Consider the following 22433-nt stretch of genomic DNA (forward strand, 5'->3'; position numbering starts at 1 on the left):
TTAAAAGATAAAAACTCGGAATTTTATTAATATCCACAGGAAATATAACAATTGGGAGAAGAAAATGGTATGGCACATCACAATACCATATCTTTAAACACTTAACATAAAAAAAGTTTAAATGATATGCAACACGATGCAGTAACATCAAGTTACCAGTTGCACTGCTAAACGTCGGGAACATTTTCAAAGATAGAAAGGCATTAACAATGTCTGTCGGCTTTAAATGAGCTTGCTATGTCCGCTTATAAAATAGTGCCGCTGGACTCACGGATATATAAAACAGAAAAAAAGCAGCATTGGTAATAAAGTTCAGCAGTTTATATTATACGGCGTGGTTTCCTCGACACGTCAGGAACATGGCCGTCACTTGGCGAGTTTTTTTCTTTGAAAAAAGTTCCTCTGGGAATGTCACTGCGGAGGCCTGCGCAGCTCGGCCTGTGAGGGGGAGGATAAGGTCACATCTGCGCCCAACACCTCCGGCTCTCTCGGCGTCCGGCGGGGGGGGAACCTCTGTCCCAGAAGCCTCTTCCTCGCCCCAGGCGTGGCCTCTCCCGCGCTGCCCGAGAGATTTTGTTTCCCCCGCCGAAGTGGAATCCTGAACAACACGAGAAAAGGGTCCGTCGTCCTCGTTTGAGCTGTGTGGCTCCCTTGCCCTGCTTCGTGAGCGGTGCGGACAGTGTGTGGGGGATGGGGGGGGGGGTTTACGTGTGAGGTGGGAGTCAACGGCGGCGGGCGAGGGGGGGCGGGTCACACGGAGCTCAGCTTGACCAGGCCGCGGACCGAGTCTTCGTGGAGCGAGTCCTGGCTGGCGGGGTCGAACAGGTGCATGGTGTGGCTGTGAGCGAGCGGAGGCCCGGCGGGCAGCATCCCCGGCGGGGAGGGCACCTCCTCGGGGGTGAGGAAGTGGTGGCCCTCCTGCTCCTCGCGCGCGGGCAGCAGGTCGGCCTCGTAGCTGAGGTTGGGCATGGAGGTGGGGGGGGTGGGCTGGCCCAGGGGCAGGGCGGCGCAGGGGCTGGCGAGAGAGGTCTTGCCCGGCAAGGGCGGCTCGTCGGCGACTATGATAGGCTCGCTCTGTAACAGGGGCGTGGCGGCGGCCTGCAAAACGAATTTAGTGCTCTGAATGCACTGGTCTTGGTCACACTGAGACGAGAGAGAGAGAGAGAGAGAGAGAGAGAGAGACATGGGGGCGGGAGGGAGAGAGAATAAAACACAGGGCCAGGTCACCGGGAAAACGGTCAGGAACAAAAGACAAAGGGGGGGAGAGGGGCAAGTAAGCAGGGTTAGAATAAGGAAAGGGGAGAAGGGGGAAGAAGAGGAAGAAAAGAAAAGAGACGTTAGTTACCTCATTTAAATGCAAACAAATCCCATACATCACAAGCACGCAAAATGTGTGACGGCACAGCTATGAGGGTCAGGCTGAAGATAGTGGGGTCTGAGCTGGTAGGAGGCATGATGACAAACACACCAATACACCGCCCGTGCGCATTAGTCATGTCCAAGACAGCTTCTCAAGCAACGCACAGGATACGAACAGTGTCCACCAGCAGGTGCGATTCTTCCAGTGCATCAGGCTATTATACTACTATCACCAGCAGCAGCAAATAGTGTTAATAACAAACTTGTTAGTAGTAACATTTAGTGGCAACAGCAGGAACAGAACTGATCTTAACAGCTCTCTTCCAAAGTACAAAAAACAGGTTTAGAAATCTTAGCAGGAAATGAAACTGATGAGCACCAAGATGCAGAAGCATTAAACATGCTGTCAGGTCCGGTGTAGACAACTCTAGTTTGTGTGGCCGACTGCAGAAATGAAAATCTATCAGCCCCCCCAGCATGAATGCTAATCATGGAAATCCAGCAAAGTCCAATTAGAGACTCTGGCTGAACAAGGGGAAATCGTTGGGTCCTGGTTAAGGGATTTGCTATGGTGAAATGATCAAGTATGTTTCCAGGATAGTGCTAATTCTGTCTTGAGCAGTTTGGTTTCCCCAGCCATACTAACATTCCACACACTTCATGCTTATTTCGGTTTGAAATACACATGAGCAAAAAGGCCCGCCCAGGTCTGCTGCTCCTTATGAGCAAATTCACTTCACTCCAGAACGGCTACTTAAAAACGCCCCGAAAAAATCACATGGCAGGAATGAATCATGGGGGGTGGAACTGCACACAAAGGAGAGGTTATCTAGACCATTAACAATAATAGGATTTAAAGGCCAGTCTTCTGTTTGTTACAAGATTGGGAAGCAACAATAACGATGGAATTGAATCCCTTCTGTGGGTGTCTTAGCAGCCTCAGCCTTCGCAGGAAATGTTAAAAGATTCAAGTTTAGGGCTGCGTTAGCCGATAACGAGCTGAAGTGGATGTGATTACAGGCTCTGGAGTAGAAGTGGGCATCGGCTGCAGAAGATGCAGAATTGTCGCCTGGGCTGCTGTTTCATCAGAACAGCATTTTTGCAATAGTAGCTGCATATAGTAATTAATCACCACATTGCTCCGGCTGATGCCAGAACAGGGAACAGGGGTCTCTGTTCATAGGAGAATGGAAGTTCTCAATCCATTGTAATTCGATGAAGCAAGGGAAATTAAATCACTCGTTAAGCTATCCGGTACGTAAACCAAACTACTTTCTTTGTTTTATAAAATAAATGGATTCCTTCAGAATTGATGACGCTTGGTCTTGTCCTCCAGCCTGAGTCGGCGACACACACAGGACACGAAACGAGCTGCCTGCGAACAGTTCCTTCTTTCGCCCTGTCGGAATTAAACATGCGGAGGGCGCTCCTTCAGTGCTGTGTACTGTGCATACCGGAGCGCGACCACTGAGCAGACGACGGCGTGAAACCACAACAGCACAGGCGGGAAGAGCAACAGTCACCATGCATGTTTATTCAGAACATTTTGTGCCATGCAACATTTCAAACATGTCAAATTCTAAACAACATGAACAGCCATAATTATTTCACATGAGGAATGCTAACGGAAATAAATGATGATCAGGCAAATTGCAAACACACTCAATGTAGCCCCCACATATACAGCCTATAACACGGCATTCCATACTGATATCCCACACCGAACAGATGTTAGGAATCCAAAGAGGAATGTGGCTTTCGGAATTCTATTTATCCTTCAAACAATTATTTCACAAGGGCAGCCGGTGATAAACACCAACCACAATGCGATAAAACCGCCAGCACTGCCGTGCCTATTGAACGGATGTCACCATTTAGCTACGAGTTTAAAAATAGCTGTAAGGAAAGAAACGGGGAAAAAAGCGTCTTCAAAAGCCAAGCAAGAAAAAAATATTCTTGATTTGATTTCAGAATCTGCACAGGTCTGAAACCATTCGGTTTTGCAATGCTTGCACGGAATCAAGCGAGGCTTTTTAAAATCTTGACTGTGGAGAGGGCTCCGTGTGACTGCCCAAGACGAACGGCTTTCTCTTTTATCCCCCCCCCCAGAGAAAATGAAAATGGGCCACGGAAGATGGAAGATTATTCAACAGTCTCTAACCATTAAATATGCATTTAAAAAACAGACTCACAAGATTAGATTTCTCAGTCTAAAAAAAAAACCATTTTCCTTAACCAAGAGTTTTACACAAAAGGTTATTTACACAAGGTAATATTTTACAAGTACAAATAAATATCCTAGGAGGCTTAAACTGAAATATTGCCTTTTTAAACTGTGAGTGCACAAACAAAAAAAAACAACGATTCAGACTCTGTTGAGCCAGGAAGACTCCAACAGAGTCAAGCAGTGGTGACAAAGGTTTCATGGTACAGATGCACAAAGCAGCTCTTTGACAGCTCTCAAAAATAACTCAGGACACCCCCAGGCTCTGTATAAACACAGGATATGGCTGTGAGGGACTGTCGAGTTCCAGGAACACATCATTCTGGGGGAACTTCATACCAGGTGCCACGCAAACACCACGCCAATATAATCGGAAGAGCGAGACAGGTCATCCACACAGCGTAAAGCTTTCTCAGTCTCTTCCCCAAATATCTAGGTCCTTCGCATCCTCGTAGCATATTAACCTCAAAAGAACTATTCTGAAGCGTATAAATTGTTTGGTATAAAAACACTTTTTTCCCCCCAATCTGGAATCGGTGGTCCAAAGTCAACTGGTCTGAAAACTTTTTTTAGTGCTACAGGCAGCAGGCATTACCGAGAGGGGCACGCCACACTACGAGCACAGCACGCAGCACCAAGCCCGAATCAAACAACCACAATGCCAGGAAAGCAGAGTCTGAAGGAACGAGAGGTCAAATGAAACGGGACAGATTTGGCACTGGAAGAGAATGCACAGCAACAGCCGAAGGAGATCCTGCTTAAAGCACAGGACAGATCACCCCAAGACGGAGGAAAATCAGAAGCTGGAAAAAAAAAAAACAGTACGCCGAAGGGCTCAATAAATCAATTAGGAAATATTCAAGGGAAAAAAACAACAGGATCCAGTTAAGGAAAAGGGACTGCAAGCACAGATAAACAAAGGATATTAGCAAGGCCAGAAGAGATGCTACAGACTATTTCATTGGAGACTATAATAATAAAAGGCTCTTTCAGGCTCTTTCTGAAAGGCTCTCTCAGTACTGCAACAGCAAAGAAGTCATGGAAACAGAACTAAACTAGACAAACCCCTGTTTGGAAATAAGATTGCAGGGGATAGTCAACACGGATTCACAGAAGGCATGTCTGAGCAAGCAGCGAGAGCAATGGACACACACAAAGCATGACAATAGAGCATAGAGGCATATTTAGATTTTAAAATATATATCCACAAACTTTCTCAAAAAAGGATTGATTACTATTTAAAGATTTCTCAAATTGCAGGCAGTAGGCATCCAGAAAAATGGGAGTTGTGTTTGAAAACTAGTGTAGAGATACAGAGCAGAGAGTACAGATGAGGGGTGGATGCCCATTCTGGACTGATGTAAATAGTGTTGTACCATAGAGATCGGGAGTAGGGTTACTGCTCTCCCTGATTTATATCAATGTCCTAGATTGTGGTAGTCAGTAAATGAGTCAAGGTTGCAGACAATATCCAGGTAGAAAAAAAAAACTGAATAAAATTGGGAAATACTGAGCTGAGGAAAAAGGACTGGCATTTAAGTTGACATTTTCTCGATGATGTGTGGAAGCAATAAAAACTTTAAACAAAATGTTAAGATACATATTTAAAAGCACAGAATTCCAATCAAGGGATAGTATGTTAACATTCTGCAATGCATTAAGTAGATTTGAATCAAATTCATTTAAAGGTTTAATAAAAGTGTGCACACTGTTAGTCCCCTTACCATCAAAAAGACGTTACCACTCTGGAATCAGGCCAGAGAAGAGTGAACAGACATGTACAGTCAATCACAGAGAAGACTACGAGGAGACCTCAACCTTAACCACAAGACGTAACCTCACCTAAACTCACTAGCTTTCGATTGAATCTTACTTCCGAAACTGCAGAGATCTTTTCTCTCTCCAGCCTGCTGACAGGATTCTGAAAGGCCTTACAAAGTGGGAGCAGATTTTAAGCTCTCACTGCAGATTATACCTGCAGTCTGTCAAAATGTATATCCAAGGTCAGTCAAAAATGTCTTTGTGTTGACATTCTCTGTCCTTCACCCAGCTAAAAATGTTGATTCAAGGATTGATTTAAAAAAAGCTTTGAAAAAGCACGCACCACGGGTAACTCAACAAAAAGGGACATCACTGGAAGGGATGAAAAGGCACTTTACATCCATAACATTGCATTAGAAATATATGAATGTGTGGTGATGTCATTTATACTTAAACAAAAGTCAAATGTTGGTCATAAAATTATGTTCTCTGCTTCCAGCATCTCTATAACCAAGGGATCTCCTGTTGAAAACTACAATGCTGCTAATTTTATTAGTTTAATGTCTTGTCCTACTACAAACCGCAAGATTTTCCTGCACCCTGTGCTCACTAACCATTCCTTCATAAACATCTTCGGACACATCTCACTCATCTTACAAGCAAAATCAGAGGGGTGGCTATCCGTGCTGTGCTACAATATTTTCACACAACACAGTTCTGTGTCACACTTTGAGAAATAGTATAAGAAGTATCAGCGGTTTTGCTGCTATAAAAGCTAAATAAGAAAATGTACATTTTAAAAACTATTTTTGCGAGTCAATATAATTGACCAGTAAAAAGAATACCAATGTGTTAGTGATGAAGAAAGGACATCACAGGTGTAGATCTAAACAATACTTATTCAATAATTTTTTCCTCAACATTGATTAATGTATATGTTCATTACATACAGTATAGGCTGTTTTGAAGCAGAAACATTGTTTAGATTTTGGGTGTGTTAAAGAACAACCAAAGGCACTAGAAATTATTCCGTATGGGAGCGTTAATCATCTATTTTCAAAAAGACAAACTGTTTATATGCTAAATCAAGACATACCCAGACAGTTATAGCTATACCACACTGATGAGACCTAAAAGGAGAAAAACAGCTCTTTGGTTTTCTTGACTGAACACCTCTGAAGCACAATTAGAAATTTATTATTATTATTAGAAAGTTCTGATTTCGTCAAATGATCTTGGCTAACAAATATGCACTCATCTCATAATTCATAGCAGTTTCTTCACAGGAAGGAAAGCAGTGGGCCATATATTGTATTTGGCAAATCAATAAATGAAATAAATCTAGAGGTTAGCTGGTAAATAGCGGCAATGTTTAGGTCTTAATGCTATGTAGAAGCACAGCTTTGAACTTTTAAAAATGTTTCTGACAGAGAAGATAAGTTGGACAGTTGTAACAAGACAGTTGTAATGTCTGAAAAATAAATACATTTAATATTTTGGTGCAATATACATTGAATGAGAAAAGAAGAAGGATTTCCCCCATCTCAGATCTTGAAATGGATACTTCTACCATTGAAGGTGTGAGTGCCGTACGTAATAAACACGCTGGCCTTCGCACGAAAACGGCTGAATTTAAAACGTCTGTTTTCTTTTCGTTTAATTCAACTTTGCTTTAATCTGTTCCAGGAATATGCCACTTAATGAGCACTTGTGCAGAGGACCTTCAGAAGTTAAGAGGCAGAGAAAATCTCTGGAACATCTCTTTCATCTTTCAGAGCCTCCAGCGAAGGTCACATTAGGTTCTCTGCATTCTTAGTCTTCAGCAGTCAGGCCTTTTTTACAGCCTCCTTCCCTGTTTGCTCAGGACAGCGGGAGACTTTCATCCACGTTCTGCTGTGAAGCGCAGGGTCTCACAGCGCACACACGCCCCCTTCCACCCCAGGGTCCTCAAAGAGCTGCTTAACACGGGCCAAGGACATCACTGTTTCCAGGAAGCGGAGATATTTTGACAGGCTAAGTTCTCTGCTTTTAGAATATGTTGATTTTACGGAGTTGCGATCTACTATAATCATGAAAGTTATGCGAAGGTTGACGGGACACAGGAATTTCTCAGGGTTAAAAAGAGCCTGATCAGACGCTGGCTGACACATAACGTGAGAGGAGAGCAGAAAGGTTTTTGCTGCCTCGCAGTTTGACCACAGAAAGTGGGGATTCCTTTGTGCTGGGCCAAACAAAAGGACATTTTAAGAAACCCTCTGCAAATAACTTTATGACAGATGAGCTACAGAATCTCTGCCCATTTTAGAGAACTTCCCTTTCAGTGCAAATACTGTGAACAAATGCTATTTGAGTACAAACTAAGGCCCGGATTATGCACATACATGTTGTGCTCTCGTGTCCTGTATAACTCGGGTAACAATTGCAGCAGGTCTAGTGTGCAAACAGGAGATCACCACCATAGGCGATCTTTGTCTGAATTACAAAGGCGTGGATTTGACATTAGAAATGATTCCAAAAAATGAACAAACAAAAAGAACCACGCGTGGAATCAAACAATAATGTGCACTCAAATAATAATTAAACCTCTTTTAAAGCTGGTTCTTAAGGACTGTCGTTCAAGCTGCAGATATACAATGTTTTTGTGTTTCGGTTTAGACAGGGACGTCACACAAGCTGGATGACTGATCCGTTTCTGCCTTCAGTAATATGTCCTTCCCCAGTTTTTGTGCCCGAAGCTGAAGACATAGCTAAACACGACACTATTGTGCACCTGGTTTAAACTGCTTTAAACTGCAACACAGAAAGAAATGACTGTGCTAAAAATAAAGTAAGGAGCTTTTAAAAAGCTGCTTCATGTTACAGGTGATAAATGCCCATTTTTTTTTTAAATAGGAGAAAATCTCACAAAGCTCTTCATTGTCCTGTGAGCTATCAACACGCCAACACCTTGAGTGCTATTTATGGGCGAATCTCTCTAACAACTACGCGTCTCCAATGTCTCATTCAAGCTTAATAAAAAAGTATAATTCCCGCAAAACTTTGCCACACACTGGGCAGCATCAATTTAAGTCCCGATCCTGAGAACTGTGACTTACTCGATCACCTAAGCTTGGTGTGCTGCTTTCTGTCTCACAACAGCAGAATGGGTGTCTTAATTCTCCGTCTAGGACCCTGATCGATCGATCGAGCTGGCGGGGCATCGCCAGTGCCCCCAGGCCCCGAGAGTGGAAAGGCACATGAAGGAGACCGTGCTACACAGGCAGGTGGGCGCCCAGGCTGAGCCTGGCATCTGCCCTGTGTCAACGGAGGCGTTGAAGTAAACTGTAAGCTCGACCATAGGAATCTGCCTGGGGCTCTACAAAGGCAGCTGCTGCTTCAAACCCGGGGGGGGGGCCTTTAAGTTTTACCATTACCAAAAAAAAAACGAAGGAAAAAACAAACTTGATTTTACATTGCATTTCAGGAACACGAAGCACACGAAAAACAAAAGAGCTGGCGGGGATCCTGGGATCAAGAGGCTGCCAACTACCAAACACGCTAGAAAGCCTTGTCACCTTTCAAGACGTAAAGCACAAAGCACTCCCACACCCACCCGTAACTGTTTCTCAGACACAGGCACAGACACTTCAGATAGAGCTGGGAGCATCGGGTCACAGAGAGGCCGCCTTTTCCCATTTTTAATTAAAAAAAATATATCAATTCTTGCATTTCATGGCTGTGTGTGTTTTCAAGTGCAGTGCTGAGGCACTGTTAGAAAACAAGACCGGCTTTAAGACTTCCTATGGCAAGAAGTGAGAAAGCTGACCCCAGAATGAATGTGCCACGATCGTCGTCACGATCTGATGGAGAGGAGTTAAATAATTAGCGCAAGGTTCCAGTTCTCTCATGTGGTCATATTTGCTCAATAACAGCTGCACAATCCCCCAGTTGAGAGAGAATGGCCGTGTCTCACTCCTCTACCACATGCAATTTGCAGAAAACAGAAAATACGTTCACTGCCTCCAGCGAATCTCTGTACATCTGAAATGGGCAATTACAGAGGTCATGCTGAACACCCAAAAGCCTTCCACCATTTCATTTCTGTACAACTACCAGAGGTTAATATAATACAATCTAAACTGCTACATCCTACCGTACAGTACATCCTCTTTCCCTGTATACATCTGTAATCACTTGATATTTGTTCCACGAGAGATGACTAGCAAACGACATTAAAGACGCAGTTAGAAAAAGCCATAAACCCACAAAGGAGCAATTTAATGACCCTTGTGCTGAGAGGAACACACTGCACAGCTTGAGGCAAGTTATGGGCTTTTCTCAGAGTGCAAGTCTCACCAAACAAAACAGTGTACACAACAAAGTGGGACTGAAGACATTCCCAGAGCAGAGCTACAGAGAAGAGAGGGGGCCTGGATTTGAATCTAAGAAAGTATATTTGTTTTAAAAAAAAACCTAAATCTTAGAACACAACGGAGTCCCAGTAGCATTCTGACACACCAAAAGGAATCTATAATGGGTCAGAAGTTAAAAATATCACTGATGGCAGCAGAAAGTCAGAGACAGCAGGGTGAAAAAGCCGCGGGATAAGGTTAATGGCTTTCAGTGACAAGCGGGCGGTCATCTTGGAGGAGAAACGCCACTCGGATCTTCACCGCGCACCTCTCTGTGCTGGTGCGACTGGCCAGCGCCGCCCCCATCTCACCAGTGAGACGTGACTAGAGCTCCTCTAGGCATGGCTGAGGAGAAATGCAGGTTGAACAGGGGGGCGTCACTCTCAAGAGAACGCTATGGGACAGCTCCTACCATGTTGCTCTGAGACTGCGTCGCCCCGTACATTGTGATCCCGTTCGACGGCGGTACCGGCTGCGGAGTGTCTGGCTGAATGAAGCCTCTTCTGTCTATCAGACTACGGAGAAAAGAGAAAAACAGAAAACATCGTTAGATTTTCCAGGTCACGGGTGTGTTAAGGCAAGAACTGATTAGAAACATTGGCGGACTGACCCCTTATTACAACGGGCACCCGAACGTCCAGGGAAATCAGAAAGGATTTCTCTAATCCCACTGTTAAAACGCTTGGGTAATGACCTTGTAGATGCTAGCAGATGGTACATAGCTAGATCCTTTCTGCCCAACATCTAAGCTCTTTTGAACAGCTCAGCCACACTGAAGCCGTGTATAAAATCATCATAGAAGCTCCAGTCCAAAAAATATCGAGGTCTTTTCCTAGAGAGCCCCAATGCAGTAACAGGCCACCCTACAGATCAATTAAAGAACAAGGTTATCCCTATGGGCAAAAGATCTTCATTCTTAGTGGTTGGTAAATTAATTTAACAAGCCAGCTGTTACTGATCTGGTTGCCTATTAAACCCGCTGGACTGGAGATCCAGGATCAGGGCTGGAGAGGTCAGATTCACAGCAATAACCCAAGGGATAGCAAACGGCTAAAGAGAGACTAAAGATTTCTATAAAGATGTCTTGATTATTAAAGGAAGTCAAGAGTCCAAATACTGATACATGTGCAAGAAAGCGGAAAACAATGTTATATTTGAACAGAATGTCATGCTAAAAGGTGAAATACGTCTCATAGGACATCGACGTCTGTCTGAAATGATGATTTATGAACTTTACAACAAGGTTTTGTATGGTACGTTAACAATCATGAAACATCCATTCTAGCCCCTTCATCCAATTCAGAGTCGCGGGGGTGCCGAAGCCTGACCCAGAATGCAATGGGCACCAGCCGGTGTACGCCGTGAACGGGGCACCAGCCTACCTCTGTTGTCATGAAATCAAATTCCACAAATGCAGTATTACACTAAAAGAATGTTTCCCTCCAAAGGTACAGCAGATGCCACTAAGTCTGAACCCTGCATTATGAGGAAAACCTAACGTTTCTGTGCAGGAATCACAGGAGAAACGCCTGCCTCTCTGGCTACTGCACACGTCTCGTCTGGGGGTCCTCAGCTCTCCTCGGAGCGGGTCACACCCTGGGGGGCTTGTGGCTGCGGCTAGTCGTCAATCCAGAAATAACGGAAGACCCACATTAACGTACCGGGATGGCAGGAGCTCTGCTACAAACCTACGGTTGAAGAAACGCTGCGGTAAAACACGTCGGGGTGAACAGTGGGCAGCGGCCGATCAGAATGAGTTATTGTGCAGAGTCGATGACGTCTAGATAGCCACGCGCCCTTTCCTGCGGGTGAGGATGTGAAAAACGACAGCAGTGCGGGTGACTATGACTGAACACGACCACAGGCGGCCACGGGCCCACAGACGGTCCTTTACGAAGTAACACAGATCTGGACCCTGCACAAACATCACGGTGTGTACGTACAAGACCTGAATAAAGCACTGAAATGTAATTTAAGTATTTAACTTATGTTGCGGCGCCACAGAAATAATGGAAGAGGCACTTGTCGAGGCTGTCTGGAAGAAACGTCATCTGACTCTGGGGACTCCAGATTGGTGTAATTCGGCAGGAGGAATAAACTGTGGATTGGACCTGACATGACTGCAGGCAATCGGTCAGCTTGCATGTAAACTGCACAACATTTCATTTGCTAAGACGCGTCTCCTCTGCTCCACTGTGGGGTGGAAGTCCCTGTTCTGGAGAAAGACAGATGGCAGCCACCTGTCAGCTGAAAAAGACACCTTTTTCATAAACTAAGTGCTTGAGACAAGGGTTTCGTTCAAGCTAGATCAATGTGCAACCAAAACAGAATGATTTCATGTCAATGCAGCCCTCAGGACTTTTGGCAGATGTAGAACATTTGAACTGCTGTTGAGTAGCGCAAAGCTATGCTACAGTGACCTCTACAAGGACAGGTGACAAGTCCTGAGAAGAGGTTAGAAAAATATTCCGCGCTGACAATCGGATTAGTTGAGGCAAACAGCAGAGAGTGGGGGGGTCGACACCTGCAGTACTTGCGTATATGTGGCAGAAAGAACCCACACCGCTCAGCCTGAACCGCACGCAGCTGAGCGCGTCGAGGAGAGGAGGAAGCAGTGGTTTTCCATCACGATTTGGAGATTGATCGATGTCTGAGCCAATATTCATTCCTGGGCTGAAACCTCCCAAACACAAATTTTAACATCAACCAGCTGAAGGTGAGGGGGAACATTTTTGTAAAGAATCCGTCTGACGTGCTATGGGCCTATATCCGTTTTCTCACAAAGCCAGGTGCACTTACCACCCCAGCAGCGAAACCGTTTTTCTTTTTCAGCTTTTTCATGAGAAAGTAAAATGAGGCTCCAGCTGGCTGTTTTAGGGCCACTGTTTCCGCAAGCGTGGCGAATGGATGTCCTGGTCCTGCTGAGGCCCCGTACGGAAGACAAACCCGCCTCGGACGCCGGTCCCTGCGGGGGCACCCTGGGAGCGCGCACCCGCCCAGGGTGCCAGGTCTTACCTTGGCGGCAGAGGCCCGCACAGGGCGGCACAGCAGTTGGTGAAAATGTTGCCATAGCTGTAAGGGTTGTAGTTTTCTTTCCCCCTTTTCGAGGACCACGATCCCTTAATCTGAAAGCAGAACAGAGAGTTTCCACACTGAACCACACCGGGCTGCTTCCGAGCTCCAGCGTGACCGGGTGTCGTTTTGCAGCACTGATCTGTGTAGAGTCTGCATGTTCTTGCGTGTGTTCACCTCCCAAAGACACAGTTGGGTCTGACCGGCTACTCTAACCTGCCCCCTTTTGGTGGTTACAAGTTTCTTACTGGCCGCCCCCAGGACAAGGAGTACCGCTTCCCGGACTACACATGAATGGACCCAAACGGGCAAACTGGACTGAACAGCATCCTCTCTTTATTAGATCACTTTATTGGCCATACACAATGTCTTCTATGAGGAATTTGTCTTTTCGCATACCCCAGCTTGCTCTCCATGAGACACACAGACAGGGAGAGAGAAGCTGGGGGTTAGAGCGCAGGGTCAGCCATTTATATGGTGCCCCTGGAGCAATTGGGGTTAAGGGCCTTGCTCAGGGGCCCAACGGAGTAGGATTCCTCTGCCGGCTGCGGGATACGAACCGGCAACCTTCCAGCCACAGGCGCAGATCCTTAGCCACAGAGCCTCCATTCCGGTGTTTGTGGTCTTTCTGATGTACTAACACACTTGTGGTTCCTTGTAATGTGTACATTTAACTCTAATTCATATGGCATTTAAATTGGGCCCTGACTAGGCAACGACATTCCTCTTTTGAATTTCTAATTTGCAGGTTTGGTTCTCTGTGAGTGGAGTGCAAAAGGGGAGAAAACATGCAAACAAATTAAATTATTTGAAGCATAAAAAAACAAGACAGTTCACAGTTCAAAAACGTGCATTGCTCAGGTATACAAAGTATTTTACTCTTAATCTAGGAAATGTAATTGTGTGTCCATTGATAGAGGTTTTGAAATTCTCACAACACTAAATAAAAAGCGTGCAGAACATTCAGACTAAATTCAATTCAATCTAAATTGTAAACCTATTTGTGATGCTGAAATGTAAACTGTATAAAATAACTGATAAAGGTACAATCTGAACTGGAAAACTAAACCGGATCTAGCCCTAGAGGAAAGAGAAGAAAAGCAGTGAAAGACTTACATCTTCGTTAGTGGTCTGGTTGGAGCTGATTAAGTAGGTATGAAACCCCGACAGGCCCACTATAGACCACACAGAGAAAAAACACACCACCACCTCCAGCACAGTGCGACGAGTTAAGGAAGATGGTACAGTCCGCACAACAGGAGCACCGATACCGCAAACTCTGAACACTTTTTTTTTTACCCCCGAGCTGTTAAAGGTACGCACTGTCTCCCCCCGACTCTCCAAGATCAGACAGACGCTCGCTGCTTGAGACATCATGAGCAGCTTTGAAACACGACCGGGGGCAGGAATGCCGACACTCCATGAGTCAGCCGGCATTTCCCACTGCTGGCCTTTCTCCTGCATCTTTCCCTGGAAACAGCGGGCACGTGGTAACATAAGAGCACCGCGCCTCTCCGGCCTCCCGCAGAGCCATGCCGAGGTGTAGAGACATGCCAAGGCTCTTGTGATGTGCGCCTGCTGGTTTACCGCCAGAAGCCCTTTCACGTGTCTTTCTGGCAGACACTTGTTTCAGTCCAAGATCTCCGAGTCACAACAGCCCCTCTCCTCCTGAACTTCGCCCGGTTTCTTTCTTTAGCCTTTCGCCTTCGTGTTGCACAAAGGCGGAGGTTTTTAGGTCCCGAATGAAGTAAACGGCCGCCAAGGGTTCTGAACACTGGCAGCGCATCTCCGAATTTCCCACTCTCCTCCAGCACTTTAAAAACTGCAGCTGTACATGCTAAACCACTGCAGGTGTGAACCTACTCACATGTCCCTGAGGGTACCCAGAGACATGCTTACCCACTCATAAAAACAGATCAATCCCCCCTCCATACATGTGTAGTGCAACGCCCAGACCCTTCTTTTCCGTTTCTGGAGGATTGTCAAGACAGGCCACCTCAGCTGTGCAAACAGCACTTACTAATACAAAATATAATAGAAGTACTGTATATAAAGGTGCAGCATTTTTCACTCTCTTCAGTTTTACTGCAAACAAAAAAGCAGAAAAATGTCATAAGGCATGCAGCATGACTAGTCAGTATATTCAATAACAAAAAGACAAGCAAAGCCATGAGTATTTTAATGCCTTTTAAAAAATATACCTAAAAAGGGTGATACAGCAGGTGCCTGTTAGCCTGAGCTGAACTGGGGACATACCAGCATTGATGCTGACCAGCCAATAGCACAGTTGGTCATGTCAGACGTCTTGAGGTGTGAAACAAACAGGAGTTTGAAAAATAAAGGTTAACGTCAGTCCGCCTCTAGTCGGTTGTTCAGCTGCATAAGGACATCACTTGACAGACGTCAAACTCCGGAGGACTGAGGGCTCTGGAAGGCCAGCGGTGTCTAACATTCGTTTAAGCCTCAAAACAGAGATGTCTTGTGTCTGCGACTGACGTGTAAACAGCAGTTAGACTCCAGTCATAACTCAAGTGCCAAAAAAAAACATTCCTCTAAAAAAAAAAAGAAAAAAGACTCGGATCATCATGTGCTCTGCCGACTCTGAAACCAGCGCAGGGAGGATTTTAGCTGCCATTATTAAGACGGTAGATGCAGCTGAGCAGCTTGGGGAAGTCAGATGTTCTTCATTACAGAAACACAAATCAAACATGCAGCCTGGCCTGCCTGTATGTTTTAATAATGAAGATCATAGGTAATCCTGCAGAGGCAGCAGCGCCAATTATAACAGAAACCCAGACAGGCAAAGGATATCTTGCAGGACTGTCCTTCAGGGCATTCAGGAATCCTGACCGGTGAGATCCTGAAAAAAAACACACACACACATATAACAGCCAGACGCAGAACTGCATGCAGCATCTCAAATAAAAATGGTCATTCCTGGCATCATAAAAACATGTGCTTAGATCAGGACATCAGGAAATTACACAATGATACGCCTCCTTACAAACTTCACACATCACACATCAGGAACCCCACAGCCTACACAGTGAACAGGACGACTTTTCTACCAGTGCTTAACACTGAAAAGCAGGGCCTTATTGATAAAATATGGACCTAAATTTTAATTTGTCTCAGGGGAGCATCTGCTTAGGAATCAATTCCATAGATTTCTTCTGCAGATTAAAACGTGTATGAATTTGAGCAAACTAAGTTTCTTGTCAAGTCTGAACCCTCCTCCAATCCCACCATGCTCTTCTCAGCAGTCTGCTACTGGAAATAATTATAATTGCTTACACTTATATAGCACTTTTCTGGACACTCCACTCAAAGCGCTTTACAGGTGATGGGGACTCCCCTCTACCACCACCAGTGTGCAGCCCCACCTGGATGATGCGACGGCAGCCATAGTGCACCAGTATACTCCCCACACACCAGCTCTCAGTGGGGAGGAGAGCAGAGTGATGAAGCCCGTTCAGAGATGGGGATTATTAGGAGGCCATGATTGGTAAGGGCCAATGGGAAATTTGGCCAGGACGCGGGGGTTACACCCCTACTCTTTTCGAGAAATGCCCTGGGATTTTTAATGACCACAGAGAGTCAGGACCTCGGTTTTACGTCTCATCCGAAGGACGGCGCCTGTTTACAGTATAGTGTCCCCGTCACATGTAATGTGCCGAAATGTAAAAAGTGACAGCCCCCCCACCCACCCACCCCCATTTGTGCTTGCTTACATCTAGTGCACACACAAGCCCAGCACAAATCCAGAACAGCACGGGCAGAACACAGGGCCCGACGTTCGCTGCAGAGGTACCACAGCACCAATCAAAAGAACGGCGCCGTTCAAATATTAGCGCACAACAAGTTCTGAAATGTGATGGTGCAGACCCAAGGGGGCTGCAAGATCTTGAACTGACCTGACCACTCTCCTCACAAAGGGCTGGGAACACAAGCATTGCTGCCTGGCCCGTTGCCAGCTAAGTACCGAGAACGTTAAGCCGAAAATAATGTGGAGAGCACAATTTCCACTGAGATAGTTTCCTCTGCCATTTTCTGCTCATACCGACGTGCTAACGGGATGCGTTCCAGCACGAAACTAAACACTGAAATAATATTTTACTGCTTGTAACATAATGACCACCGTGAGAGATAGGGAGGCATGCGATGTTGACAGGCAAATGATCCCAGGTTCAATGAACTGTCCAACCAATCACTTCGGTGATCTTGTTTTTGGCTTGAAAACTCACCAAATCCTGCCTGTCCTCTGAATACTGCGATAAAAAGACTGCGTTTCTAAAAAAGGAAATTGTCTAAAAAACATCTACAGTACAGGGAATGAAAAAGTTATTTCCCTTTGACAGCCTAAGAATGCGAGTTGTTTTCCCTTGACTGTTCAAAGTAACAGCTCATTACGGATCACTAACATCCTCTACTTGTAAAATGAAGTATTCCCAGTAAGTGCCACTTGGGAATGACAATTAACTAGGTCAGCGTTTGTGGGTGAAAAGGTTAAATATTTTCTCAACAGATGAAATTAAACTTCATCCAGCATTCTCAAGAGTTCAAGCCAAGCACTATTTGTGGACTACCTAGCAATATGTCAGGTCATCAAGTCTGGAAGTACAGCTAATCTTCATCTGTGAAAAAAAAACAGACCCTATAAGCATTTCACAAGTGCCCTCATAAAATCAATTTTAATCAGAGTTCAAAAATAGATGTGTGACGTGTGCTGAACATAATGAATGCTGGATAAGCAAATATTATATACTGTTGACCAGTCACAAGCTGGAGCTTTAGGGATGTTAAGAGAAAAGGTTGTTTATTTTTTTTTACAAAAGCAGTGCAAAAAAAATATTTCAACAAATCAGAAAGTCACAAAACATTTTCTTTGAGGATTTCTACTCACAGGCTTTGCATTATGCTCACCAAAAAAAAACACAGGAAGCACTTTTCTTTCAGTACTGCTAAAATCAGCTGTGAGGTCAAGAGGCATGTCTCAAGCAGCTCTGAACACGAGAGAACGATGACAATGATTAAGAGAAGTGTGCAAGTGGACCTGGTATAAGTAGCCAAAACCCTCGAAACGTTTAACCCTGACAAAACCAACCCGATTAAGAACTTCAGAATAGTAAAACGTAGGCCACAGGACACAAAAGGAAACTGCAGGTAAGCGCAAGTAAAAATGAGAACAGAGGAAAGGCCATCTGGAACACACTACACCGACTTTCAAGACTCATCTGAATGAGATCCTTAAGTCATGCAGCTGCCAACTATCCAATGAGCTAGCTGGACTGATTGGTCTTTATTTAGCTAAAACATTTTATCATGCATTCTAAAAGAACACAGATTCTCTTGAGTACAGCATGCATGTTTGTACAAGGGTAAAAAACAGGGCGATTTAGGTCTTTATGTGCCTTTACTTACGCAGGATGACGTGGGTGATCACGAAGGCAAATATAAAGATTGTCAGGAAAGACAGTGACAGAATAAACATGTAGAAGAATCTGTAGTTCCTCTTCCCCACGCAGTTCCCCACCCACGGGCAGTGGTGATCAAATCGCTCTGCAACGAGAAGAGAGACGGAGAGCAACGATAAACACCCATAAAAAAAAAAACACAATCGCTTTGTGACTCAGGGCTTCTGGGCAATTCCAGGTGAAGGAAATGACAAATATGAGCAGAAAGCAGAGGGGTTTGTGAATTGGCACGACTCGGATTCGAGACCGAAAAGGGCAACTTCAAAGCAAACGGTTACAGATGAAGACTATCGACTGACTCAGCTTTTGCAGTCCTGCCTCGCAGTGGAAACTACTGTTCAGGTTTCCAAAACATGACCTAACCTGACGGCATCCAAAACATTCCGTCACAGGGACACAGGAGCCACACGACATAAAATGAATGAAACAGTTACACGCTCTTGGATCTGAAGGCGTTAGAATACACTTGTATTATTTTAAACTACTTGTGATGTTGCATGACATTAGAAATTTTAAACAATTTAAAATGTAACAAAACAAGATCTTATCAAAGCACCCTTAAAAAGAAAACCAATGATGTAGCCATCTGCCCTTCACCTCCTAAGAAACCAAACCCCCCAAAAAATCAGGGGCAGATTGTAAGATGCACTAGAATTACAGCAGGGATCCTGCGGCACTGAAGATGAGCCGAACCCTGAGAAGAACAACTTCCCAGCTTCCTGCCGAGACGCAGGCGAATCACCACTGAGAATACTGACTGGGAAAACAAAGTGGAGAGGAAAACTGGGAGGAACGCTCCTCGGCTGAAGAGACATCAACAGCTGCTGCGGTGCCGCTGACTCTCCACACAGACACAGGGCGGCGATGAGGGCAACTGGACAGCCACTCGAACCGAGCAAGTTCCTTCCTCAGCCTGACACCGAGTCTGCTTTTCTCAGACCGGCAGTAAAGTAGTAGTAAGTACATTTACTAGTAGGTAAGTACATCACTGCTACTAGTGGCGGTAGTAAGAACAATTTTTAATAATTACATTTTAAACGTGCGCACTTCTCCTGTGAATAAACTGCTGGTCTTGGAAGAACAGTACATTGAGGAGAATAAGTGCAGGTCGAGTCTGAACTGTCTTATTACTGGAGGGTGGGTCACATATGTTGCAGGTCTGCATTGGGACCCAGTTCTGTAGAACACGCTGCAGAAAAAAAAAAGCCAAGAGCTTGTCTGCAGACCTGTTAACTTCGTAAGGAACTTATCAGTATAAACACTGTGATTCACTATTACAAGATAACCAAATGATCCTAAACTAAGATTTCTGCTCTTTCACCAGAATCAAATGTTTTTTGTAATTCTTTATTTGTTTGTTGTGCAGGTTGAGACACGGTGGAGACATAAAAGCTGAAAAAGCAAGTTCCCCAAAATGATATTTTTTGTATCATGCTTTTATGGCACTGTAGTAGCTCAGTTTTGATCCTTATGCTCACTCAATCTCCATAGTGTTAACTAATGATTAAGTACTGACTGGGTAATTGTGACTGTTCTGGACTGCTGCACTCCCAGAGTTCTCTCTAAGGAAATCGAACATCCTTTAATCTAAACAAGGTGGTCTGAGGGATCTGAACAATACTGGTTTGTCCTGGAGGCTTTCCTACAGAAATATCTCCCGGGATACACACAACATTTTGCTGCTCTAAAACCCAACCACCATCTAAAGCTGTGAAGCCCTTTACATACCAATCATTCCTTTATTCACACAAATGTGTCCTCTAACCATTCATCACTTAACCAATTACTGACCTTATGTTCACCCAGTGTGTCTATTGACAATAAGTAGAGGTCAATACTTGCCTCTAGTTATATCGGTGTGAGAAGAAATATTCCTGAAAGTGAAATTAACTTACGTTTACAGGCTTATTGGGAAGTGACATAAGCTCTTGCATCATATCTTAATTTTACATCTATAGTTTCCATATTACCACCACTGGAACGCTAGATATGACATCTTCCTTTCAACAGTACGAGGCGCAGACGGTCTCACGGACATTGCTCTTTTTAGAACATACTGATGGAGGCTATTTTTGTCCAATTTTGATATATGAGATTGTAAGAATAGACACCTTTATTGATCACAGCCTAATGGGCAGAAATTTGAAGTTCTCCAATGATCGGATGCATTTAGTAAGCCCACTGAACCTCTTAAACCTCTTTCAGCTGGGAAATTACTTCATATCACGTTTCCTAAAATAAATTTGCTTATCAAAAGGCATGAACCTTTCAGGGTGTATCAAACCAAGACAGTCAAGCAATAAAAACTGCAGCCTCAAACAATTCTGCCCTGCATTTTTTTTCCAAAACAGCTGTAAGCCCAATGCAAAAGTCTCTCTTTTCTAGAGGAAGGGCTTGAGAAACCAAGAAACAGAAATGGGAAGATAAAAAGGAAGAATACCTCATTTTAAAATATAAGATCATCAACTTGTGTGGGGCCAAGAATGTTCTTCAGACCACACAACATAAAATCAGAAAATGGGCACACAACAAACCCACACAATAAAGATTCTTCCCGTCTTTCCCTTTGTCTTTGGTGTAGTGGAGCTGCTGGAGGGTTGGACTATGTTTCAGTGGGGGGGCGAAGTAGCTTTCTTCCTACATGTACAGTGGTGTGGGTTTCTTTGGACAAGGAATTGTTATTGCGAGTCTTAAAGGCTACCTGCTGCACGGAAGAATTTTCCTCTATCATTCTAATCAAGCACCACTAACAATGGCAAAGTATCGTAGTCATATTACTTTGTGGGGAAAAAAGTAAGGGTACACACCAGCTTCTTTACAGCGCATACCCTCTGCAAATGTTTTAGATCTAGGTCCTGCAGAACACATATACACAGAAATACACATCAGAAGATAACGCAACTCGTTATTTTATTGTAACTTTTAACACATTACTGTAAAGGAAGACCATGTAAAAACAAGTCAAGAGGTCTAGCCAAGGCCTCTCTCCTGCTGTGGACTCTTGATCTGTTAAAGAAACAGTTTGCCCCCAAGATGAGTAGTAGAGTCCCAGGATCCTGTGTGCATGACTTAAACACTTCCACCCCTCATCATCCCAGTCCTGTGGTTCAGACTCCAAAAATACACCTTAACATGCTCTGAATCCCCAGAGCCTCAACCCCTCCCCTTCTGACACAGCTCTGCTCTTCAAAAAAGCTGTTCATTCACAGATCTGTGCTTCAGACTAACAATCTAAAGTACACTGGCATTTTGCTTGTAAGTGTGTGATACTATCTGTTTTTGTCCTGGCCACTTCTCATTTCAGACAAGCAATCGCACACACACCGCTGAATAATCTGATAAAACCGATTGATGTCTTTATGTCTGAATCCATTTTTAATGCATTAACATAATACACTTCCGTTTCTATCGATTGGGGAAAAAAAAGATGGCACAGATACACTTTTGTCACTGGATTCAAACATGCACTTCCGCTGAACCAGAATTGAAGAAATCAGCTCATGATGAAATGAAGAATGTCATGTCAGGTCCATCAGTGCTTGAAAACATGAGGGGAAATTCCAACAGGGAAAAATAGTTCACCCCCTTTTACAAGCACGTTTGTAGTGAGACTAGACCCTCCTCCTGGGATAATCAGCTCGAAACAACTTCTGTTCAGAGCATCCCGTGTTAAAACCACGCAAGACTGCAGCTGGGGAGGGGGTGATGAAAAAGGCTCAGCTCACAGCAGATTCACTCCACACCGTCAAGCTAGGACACTGTATAACCTGGCACACAGCAGCAGGATAATGATAATGATAATGTTGCTTTATTAGCCCTGTACAATTTCTTGCATTAGGAATTCGTCTTTTCGCATACCCCAGCTTGCTCTCCATGAGACACAGACACACAGACAGAGAGAGAAGCTGGGGGTCAGAGCGCAGGGTCAGCCATTGTACAGCGCCCCTGAAGCAGTTGGGGGTTAACGGCCTTGCTCAGGGGCCCAACAGAGTAGAATTCCTCTGCCGACTGCGGGATTTGAACCAGCAACCTTCCAGTCACTGGCACAGATCCTGAGCCACAGAGCCACCACTCCGCCCAGGAATGAGGGTTACAAAAATACATGCTTGCCGAACTGCCAGCTTCATCTGCACAGCACTCGCAAACGCTGGC

At 44.6% G+C, this 22433-nt stretch overlaps 1 protein-coding gene across 4 annotated transcripts in view; it reads right to left on the reverse strand.

Moving 5' to 3' along the window:
- Positions 1-22433, reverse strand: part of zdhhc14 (zDHHC palmitoyltransferase 14) — a 100451-nt gene continuing 78018 nt past the window's right edge. For 2 of the 4 annotated variants that reach the window (XM_088909303.1, XM_088909302.1), the window contains exons 4-9: positions 18229-18366; positions 15619-15667; positions 13924-14026; positions 12751-12860; positions 10148-10250; positions 1-1098 (exon numbers count right to left, since the gene is read on the reverse strand). In XM_088909303.1, the coding sequence (XP_088765429.1) occupies positions 751-1098; positions 10148-10250; positions 12751-12860; positions 13924-14026; positions 15619-15667; positions 18229-18366 (851 nt within the window). In that variant the 3' untranslated portion in view covers positions 1-750. Of the gene's footprint in view, positions 1144-10147; positions 10251-12750; positions 12861-13923; positions 14027-15618; positions 15668-18228; positions 18367-22433 lie in introns of all 4 variants that reach the window. The other 2 variants (XM_088909299.1, XM_088909298.1) reach the window with 1 other exon arrangement.

The sequence above is a fragment of the Atractosteus spatula genome, chromosome 2, assembly GCF_055471065.1.
Source record: "Atractosteus spatula isolate fAtrSpa1 chromosome 2, fAtrSpa1.hap1, whole genome shotgun sequence".
In the NCBI taxonomy this organism is placed as follows: Eukaryota; Metazoa; Chordata; class Actinopteri; order Semionotiformes; family Lepisosteidae; genus Atractosteus; species Atractosteus spatula.